Source organism: Polyodon spathula, chromosome 3, assembly GCF_017654505.1.
Source record: "Polyodon spathula isolate WHYD16114869_AA chromosome 3, ASM1765450v1, whole genome shotgun sequence".
NCBI lineage: Eukaryota > Metazoa > Chordata > Actinopteri > Acipenseriformes > Polyodontidae > Polyodon > Polyodon spathula.
In genome coordinates, this window is record NC_054536.1 from 54,488,496 (window position 1) to 54,498,170 (window position 9,675).

The following is a 9,675-nucleotide window of genomic DNA, read 5'->3' on the forward strand; positions in this document are numbered from 1 at the left end:
GTATAGTACTTGCACTCCAGTACACAACAAGCTTGAACTGGACACTTTGCTAAAAGAAAAACCTGCCCTGTGTGCAGTATTTTGGACTTGGTGTCAGCATATGAAAATTGTGGGCTTAAACCAAGGGCGCAAGAATATGGAATACAAAGTGTGAATTGCAGGGTGGCGTGTTGGAAAGTATAGTGTGGCAATGCAGCTAGGGTTAAACATGGAACCAAGCTTGACTACCAAGTGCATCTGTTCCAGAAGCATGTGATTCCACAAGAATCGAACAACTGGAGGAGAGTGGGACCAAAATGAATGATCTCAGGACATCTGTATTTGTTCTACTTGTTACTTGGCAACACACAAACACAACAATGCTGTAATTTGATTCGGCAACAAAAAATCTGACATTTCTGCAGTGTTTGCTGAAATATTTGGAAGCGATTTGATTATTCAGTGACAAACAAACTTAATACACTGAAGAGGCTATTATTGAAACTGGTCTTAGGCAATGATTCCCTGACAGGTGCTATGTCTAGAGGGTTTGTTACAAGTCACTTGTAGTCATCCAGTTTTTCTGGATTAGGGTACAGCATTTTCATGGTATGCTGAACATGTTTGTTTGTGGTTAACTTTTGTAGTTCTGCCCATACAGGATATGTGAACTACAGCAGAAATCTGAAATTGCATTTATCCAGTTTACCCCTTTCACTGCCAAAATAGAGCGCTACCCTTCCTCCTGTTACATGGTTGAAATCTTTTAAGAATTAAAAAAAAAAACACGTAGCCATTCAATTATTGATCTGATCTAACACTCCAAACACTAATAAACACTTTCCAGGTCGTTTCAGCCAATAGGAACACAGATAGCCATTAATTAATTTACATACAGTGTACCCTCAAATCATGCAGCTATACTGTTGTAGTTATATTACAACCCATCAAAATTGAATTAGGTGCCAAAACATCTCGGTTTTAGTTCCATACCTGGCGCTGTTACTTGATTTTGATTTAGTACAGGACTGAAATTGCTTAGATAGATATACTTAGAAGTAAGGCTAGTATTATATCACGGCAGTCATGACTTTCACAGAAACCATGAATCTTTCCATTTTGTTTCCACTCACCGTGAAAATAGGAAGTGAGCAGTACAGATTTATTGAATTGGCGGCAGTGCAAAGTTAATGCGGTTAACAATTGTCAAATAAAGGGGACTACTTTTACCGAACCACAAAAAAGTGTTGAAGTTTAAGCAACTATAGCAGAGCAGTATCCCAAACAGTTTCATCTAAGCTATTCCCACCGCTTTACTGAAAGGAGAAACACACATCTTCAAATTAACATACGCCTTTTATGCAGAGGAATATTCCTCTGCATACAGTTAGCATATTAACTTGCATACATTTTCAGATTGAGGGAAACCAAAAAAAATAATGTATGAAGACCCCCCCAATATAGTTTAAGGTCTGATTACACTGGGAGCGGTAGCGGAAAGTGGCAAACTGTACAGTTTTTCATATTACACTGGAGGTGGGAAACCTTGCGGTGGTAGTACATTTATTATCACGTTAATGTTGACAGAAAAAAAATGAATGTGTGTGCTGTATTTGTGTATGTGTCTATTAAAAAAATGTTTTTTAAAAATCATGCAGCGTTTTACCATTATATTTATATTAATAAACACTATCAAAGCTCATGTCTGAACCAAACAATGTTTTTCCGCACCATATAAAGACCGTGTGCATTGCATGACCGAGTTGTTTACCTGGCATGGCAAATCCAAGAGTTTTATGACAATATAATTTAAAAATCTGTACAAAAAACCTCCATGAAATACTGCAAGAAGCCTGTCATCATTGAGACTTTTGCAACTTTGAAATGTTTTGCTTGGAGGTTTATAGCTTACAGTATGCTATATAGTGTGTTTTCTGTTGCTCTTCAAATGCAAATATTTTTACTCGACGTGTCTAGTTTGGCCGCTATGGCGTCCCAGGTGTCTTGCTTCTTTTAGCATATCCTTATAATCTGGACGGGACGTATCATACAGTTGAGGGCATTTTTGCACCCTGAAAACCAGTCTTCCGTTCACCATCTCTCACTGTACGGAGTGCAGATAGCGTCACACAACAACACTTCAGTTGATTGGTCTAGATGGAGATTTGCCACGCGGTATTATTAAAAATTCGCTCTGCTTTCTATCCCTCATGGTTTTCCGCCATGCTGCTTTTCCATTCCGCACTCAGTGTAACTGCACCCATTCAAAACAGTAGATTATATATTTGTTACATTGCCTTTTGTAATCAGACCTTTAGCCTTCTTGTTTTAAGATCATTTGGAGAATATGTTGGGTTAACTTCTGTGGTTTCATTTTTATTTGTCTGCTACTTTGTTGGGGATTGTTTCTGTAGTTACTGTACAGATAATAAAATGCAGTTAGAACTCAATGAGATGTGGTGTTTTTGTTTGCTAATTCGGTTGTGTCAAGTTTTCTGTTCCAAATGATAGGCTATGGGTCCTGTTTCAGGAGTGTAGAAACATATGATTGTTTGTTTTTACAATCCTGCTTTCTGTGCTCCAATGCCTGGTACATTTGATTTTGGTTGTGCTAGATTATGTTAAGCTTTATTGCAGTGTCTTCAACGGTAATCTTTTTAACTAAACAGTATGCTTCATTTGTCAACTGTGTCCCTCTGAAAATCAACCTTGATTCGATTAAGATTTGAAGAAGGAGGTAGAGTCTAAATTAATTAGTAAAGTTGCTGATTTAATTATTGTTTATTATAATACAGTATTTTGTTCTACTGTAAACTACAGAATGTAAATTGAAATGAAATGTACTATGGGTTGATTTTGAAAGCTCATGAAGAGTAGAGAAAGGTACAGGATTTTCTGGAGGTCTTGAGGATAAAGTGATGACCTACTAGTAGATGGCTGGCACTTCCTCTCTGTGGCAGCTGCCACATGGGCCTGAACCAGCACCACATTTATAGCCTTATGTAAGACTGAGAAATGAGCATCGCCTTAGATGATGGGCCATGCTTGGCATAATCAAGTGAAAGAACTCATTTAGCAGAGGGGACAGCAGTAATCCTGCTAGCTGTTCACTAGAGGGGTGTTTGTTTCTTTCCTGTATGTCCCCGCTGTTAGCTGCTTGTTTGTTATCAAGTACAGACAAGGCTGAACTTTTTTTGGCAAAGATAAAGACGAAGCTTTTTTTTGTGTTATGTACTAGCTTATATTATGCAGATACACTGTCAAGTAACAAAGGAGAGCATGGGCTCTGGTGTACAATTCCTGCATTTGTGCTTCCATCTAGTGGTGGATTGTAGTATCACACATTAATTTCTTTTTAAGTGTTACTTTACCCTTTTTTCTGTTACAATGAGCAGAAAGTTGATCTTCAGTATTTGGTTGTGGCAATCAATATAACACTCCTAATTTTAGTCTAAAAGCACGCACTGTCTATTGTAGTAAATCATATATTTATCATTATCAGTATTTTGAATTGTGTAGATAATGATGAAATGGTTAGCATGTACACCTCACCCTCTTGGGACCATGTTTGAGGTAGACTGCTGTTTTCTGAGGCTCTCGGCTTGGCTGCCAGTGATATCTGCAGCCTACCAAGTGTCATGGCGAACTCTTGGCCAGTTCAGTAGTAATTCAACATAATCGCTTCTTGTGCAAATTGAAGTTAAAAATGCTATCTTGACACATGGAAGATCCTTTCTGTTCTTCAGGCTAAACAATTTTTAGTACAAAAATAACTGAAAACAAGTATTTGATGTACTCCACATAATTTTGAAGTACAAATAAAGTACAGTGAAAGATGGTTATTGAGAGTGTGTTTGATCCTCCTGCCAGTGTATAGACCCAGGTGCTGTTTGATGTAAAACCTTTCTGAGTGTGAAGGTAATTAAAACTGGATTTATTTTTGCAGGGGCCTGGTTGAAAAGCAGCTTGGGCTTTGTACAAAAGGAGGGTAATCGACTCACATTGACATACATTGCGCCACATTTGGGATACTGGGTAGCAGCCATGTCACCACTGAATACAGGCAAGCATGTGTTTTTGATTTCATTAAAATAATAAAAATACAATTTAAGAAAAAAATCCTCTTAAAAAAAAAAAAAAAAAAACCCCACTGCATTTCAGGTTTTGAGGTTGTTCATTCTTTTAACTTTCTCAACCTTCTGGCCATAGTTTGTTGTACCTGGCTTTCCAGTCTGAATAACTAGATCAGCAGAGACCAATGGCAAAGATAATGGAGGAAAGACGCTTTGACAAATACAAAGTGTTTTACAGTAATTTGTCATCTTAGTGACGGTTCTTTTTGTAAAACCACAATTGCAGTGCTTTTTATACCTACTGTGCTTTTTAAACTTTGCATGCAAAGTAGGGAGAGCTTTGTTTCAGGCACTGACCATTCCATTGTTAATGTTCTAGGTCCAGTGGTGGCTAAAGACTTCAGCACCTACCACACAGTCTTTCTGCTGGCTATTCTAGGTGGGATGGCTGTCATTCTACTGGTCTTGCTCTGCTTACTGCTGTATTACTGCAGGTGGGTTACATTCCTCCTTTGAGTAAAACAAAAGGGAGTGAATACTGAACAGGTTTTGTTGCCAAGAAAAGCTGAGATACAAGATAGGAGGCCATGCTTTCAAACTGTAAACCAGTTTATATGCTGGCTCAGTTTGTGACCTTTAGAAAATCGCATTATTCACCTTATTAAACTCTGCTGTGAAACTAAGCTCAAGTGTTGCGTCACTGTAACAGCGCTGATGTGGTTTCTCATTTGGGCTTTCACAGGTTTGAAAAAAAAAAAACACAACTTGTTAACAAACATGCTGTGTTAATTTTCAATATGTTTTCATGATGTGGTTTTATCCCTTTCACACACACACACACACACACACATACACATGCAGCACAGAAAGTTTGGAGGCAGGATATACTGCTATGGAAAGCTTATTACATGGCCACTTCTAGCTAGTTTGAATTTCTTGTGCCTAGCATGATTTTCTTATAAAGGTTTCTGAACCTAGCAAGACTGCCAGAAACTGGGGGCTCTTCATATCAAGAAGGTGGTTTGAGTCATTCCAGGCTTTACTATGAGGTTAGGCAAACTTCAATGCAACATGGCCAGTAAAGCTCAATTCCATTCTTGCTTCACTTGAGGAATGTCCAAATGAAATGATGTATCCTGTGTGTGTAGAGTAGATCATGGAACTGATTTGTTTGTTTTTATGTCTGTTCATTGTCATAAAACATTTTTTTGGTTTTTTTAAATTAGTATGCTGTCCCACTACTTGTGAAACTCTAACCTGAAATGCATGAAGTTCAATTGGATAAAAGAATGTTGGATTGAGATGGTCAAGCAGCTGATTTTATGCAAACTTTATGAAATTCATTAATATTTTCTTCCCTTCATTTATTTTAGGAGAAAATGTTTAAAACCACGACAACACCACAGGAAACTACCAATCTCTTCTGCCCTGGAAGGTTCGAAGAAGGACCAGGCCACCTCTATGTCTCAGCTGCATTTGATCAGTGAGGTGCACATGGAAATAGTCTCGTCAAGCGGAGAAGCTGACATGCGCACGCCCATGCTTAAGCCTTCATACAATACATCACGGGACTTCAGTTCCAGAGAGGAATTAATGTCACAACATGAAGACAGAGAGAAAAGCAGAAGCTCCTTGAATAACCTAACGCATAGAGGAACTTTATTGAAGGAATATCACAAATCAATGGAGACATTTCATTTAAAGACAACTGGATCTAATGAACCCTCCGAAGGCTATGAATTACCTGCAAGGGACAAGTATCGCAGAAGCTATAACTCTGTTTCTTCTCAGCCCCTATTGGAAAAAAGGGACAGACAAGTGCAGGCTTCTGTGAACCATTTGTCTGCAGAAAATAAAAGCGACACACATGAAGAAGTCTACCAGCCGCCCTGCACGCCTGACCAAGAGCAAGTAATGGACCGGAGACCACCCGACTACTTGATGTCGAGATCTGTTGACCACCTGGAAAGACCGACCTGTTTCCCCCATCCTGGTCAGCTGATCTGCTGCAGCTCTGTGGACCAAGTGAATGAAAGCGTGTACAGGAAAGGGCTACCCACGCTGGTCATTCCTGCTCACTACATGAAGCTGCCAGGAGAGCATCCTTTTGCTGGTCAGCCTCTGCTCCTTCAGACTGAGCACCAGAGCGATCTTGAAAGACTTCAAGCAGAACTTTCTGCTTCCCATCAGCCTTTACTCCAGCAACCGCCTGAGCCTCAGCTGTCAGCTCAGGATACGTCTCAGCAGAATCTTCTGGACCCACAAGGCACAGAGTGGAACCTGCAGTCCAATTCCATGTCAGAGTCCATGTCAATCCCAGCGTCCCTCAGTGAGGCCGGTCTTGTCCAGATGAACGGGGAGGTGCAGCTGTTGGCAGAAAAGACGCTCATGGAGCTGCGAGGGGGAAAGCCCTTGCCTCACCCTAGAGCCTGGTTCGTTTCCCTGGATGGCCGATCCAACGCTCACATCCGGCACTCTTACATCGACCTCCAACGAGCAGGAAAGAATGGAAGCAACGATGCCAGTTTGGACTCTGGAGTTGATATGAATGAACCAAAATCTGCCAGGAGAAATAGAACTGGGGCTAGAGAAAGGAAAATTTCGAAAGTAATGGCTTACACACAGCTGGTATATGTTGATGACGTGGAGCAAAACGGCAGCGAAAATGTAAGTGCCGTTTACAGCCCTGAGGACAACGCAGTAGGGCCTCTTCTGGATGGGACTCCCGGGCCTGAAGATGACATGGTTTCACCCGAGCAACAGCAGGACATTGTAAACAGAACTGTAGAAGCTAAGCCCGAACCGGAGTCAGAACTGCCCACCAGCCCCGAGCACGATACTCCCTGCAACGACGACAGTGGGGAAGACGAAAACAAAAAGAGCCCTTGGCAAAAGAGGGAGGAAAGACCGCTGATGTCTTTTAACCTAAAATGAGGATTTACAACTTCTTCCTGCTGGAGATACAAAATTACAAATTCAAATAAGTTGCCAAATATCGTTTTCAGAAAGTGCTATTCTAGGAAACAAACTGCTATCTCGATACAAAACAAACATGGTTGAGGTTAGCGGTTATATGTACAACTGCTATGCCTTTTAAAATTACAACACTCGTAAGGGAAACAACCATACAAAGGACAAATAGCTTATATATATATGTTGTGATTGATCAACAGCTGGGTTGAACAATACAAACCCTTGTTTTTGACCCCTATCTACCCTATAGCAGCAGCAGTTGGACGCTGCATTGCAATTTTAAAAAGTACGTTAAGTTTGACTTGACAATGAATACTGTATCTGAACACAAGTATGCATTATGTTAGTGAGAGGCCATGCATTGCTTTTTTTTGTAACATGTAGCTTATGATGCCTTTTGGTAATTTTGACAATTATTTTTATTTTAGTTATAAACATTTTGCAGGTGTTTTGTTTGAATAGTTTTATGTTTGTTTTTTATCTTTATTTTTTTTCTGGCTAAAAGCCAAGTTGAAACTCAAATCAACAAAAGCCTTTATCTGAAACCAAACTGAATACTGTGTCTGTCTGGTCCTCCAGAATCTACTTCCATAGTTTCCAAGTGCCTTTTCTGTATACAGACCCTACTTCAAGGGACCCACCCAAAGCGTTTCCCATTTCTTTTCACTTGCAAACAGGTTTTTTTTTTTTTTTTTTTTTTTGTTTGCATGCAGTAAATTGTCAACTGACATTTAATTTTCAGTTTCAATACCAATGTATAGTTAGCCATGTGCTCAGTAGTACTGTGGATTTTGTTTGACTAAGGGTAAACTATAGGATGTTTTGAGGATCTTCAAGTAGCCAAGAATGAAGGTTATGTATGTGTGTTTTTTACCGTCCTGGAGTTTAAGGTGGACACAGTCCCTTTGCTGTTCAATCTGGGAGCTGTGGAATGGTTATGAAGCATGAATGTTCTGACAGTGATCATGTGATCCTTCTGTACCATCTTAACAGTGCCAGAATGACAGTCTGTCTGGTTGCTTGTGTATCTGAGACTTATTATGCAGAATAAATAAAAAATAAAAAAACAAAGTGCACAAGAGTTGCACCCAGCTCTGTGCCTTTTTACAAAAAAAAAAACCTTGAAGCAATTCCTAATTATTTTAAATAGCGTTTGCACACCAGAGCATTGAAGAATTTCCAAAATGTTGTCCAGAATCATTTTATTCTGTACCATGCTACAACTTAACATTGGCTGAATGTTTTTAAAGAACTGAATGCTTTTATTAGAAGCAAGTAAAATACAATGCATATTACACATGCATATTGATGTTTCAGTACAAAATGGAAGTGAGGCAAAGTGCAAATATAACCTTTTTTTTTAACTCTTGTTAAAGCATGTTTTACAAATGTTTGTACACCAAACCTTATAAATTTTTTTTAAAAAGTAACAAGTTACTATGTTTACGATTAGAGCATCTGCTTATGGATTTGTCAAATATGAGTAACCTCGTCACCCGTTCTATCTGTACATGCAGTGACACTGACATAGGTTAAAGTCTATTCAAATCCAATATATTTGTATCGGGGGGGGGGATGAATAAATAAATAAAAATTATATATATAAGCGATAAAGAAAATCACGGAAAAAAACAATATGCCATGTCTGCCAAGACAGCGGCGCCTTCATGCAATCGGCATGTTGTAGGCTGGATTAGGGCTGCGTACTGTGGTTTGGCATCTTGGGTGCTCACAGCAATTTCAAACCTGGCGAGACGATATAACTAGACACTGTCAATGACAGGCCACAAAGTGGGAGACCAAGAGTCACAAACCTGCCCAAGATCAACAGATCATTTTGCAGCATCTTCGTGACGTCAACTGTTAACCAGCACACTACAAAATCACTGCACCTCCTCTAAAACAGAGTTTGTCATTGTCATTTGTCATTTTTATTTATCTACACATCCTACCCCACAACTTCCAAGTGAAAAAAAAATTCTAGACATTTGTAGAAAATTAATTAAAAATAAATAGCTTGGGTGAATAAGTGCCCACCCCCCTTGTAATAGCAATTCTAAATTAGCTCAGGTGTAACCAATCGCCTTCACAATCACACCAAGTTAAGTGGCATCCACCTGTGTTAAATAGTAGTGATTCACATGATTTCAGGATAAATTCAACCGTTCCTGTAGGTTCCCTCTGCTGGGTAGTGCATTTCAAAGCAAAGACTCAACCATGAGCACCAAGCCGTGTTCCAAAAGAACTCCAGGACAAAGTTGTTGAAAGGCACAGATCAGGGGATGGGTATGAAAAAAATATCAAAGGCCTTGAATATCCCTTGGAGCACGCTCAAGACAATTATTAAGAAATGGAAGGTGTATGGCACCACCAAGACCCTGCCTAGATCAGGCTGTCCCTCCCAACTGGATGACCAAGCAAGAAGGAGACTTGAGAGGCTACCAAGAGGCCAATGGCAACTTTGCAAGAGCTACAGGCTTTTATGGCCAAGACTGGTCAAAGTGTGCATATGACAACAATATCCCAAGCACTCCACAGATCTGGCCTGTATGGTAGGGTGCCAAGAAGGAAGCCATTACTCAAGAAAGCCCACCTTAAATCCTGTTTTGAAGTTTGCAAAAAAAACACTCAAGAAATTATGTAGCCATGT

The 9,675-nt window shown here is 39.6% G+C and overlaps 1 protein-coding gene across 2 annotated transcripts in view; it reads left to right on the forward strand.

Moving 5' to 3' along the window:
* Nucleotides 1-8,978, forward strand: part of LOC121313181 (protein FAM171A1-like) — a 61,607-nt gene extending 52,629 nt beyond the window's left edge. For both annotated transcript variants that reach the window (XM_041245475.1, XM_041245476.1), the window contains 3 exons: nt 3,926-4,042; nt 4,432-4,546; nt 5,426-8,978. In XM_041245475.1, the coding sequence (XP_041101409.1) occupies nt 3,926-4,042; nt 4,432-4,546; nt 5,426-6,986 (1,793 nt within the window). In that variant the 3' untranslated portion in view covers nt 6,987-8,978. The remainder of the gene's footprint in view (nt 1-3,925; nt 4,043-4,431; nt 4,547-5,425) is intronic.
* Nucleotides 8,979-9,675: the final 697 nt, after the last annotated feature.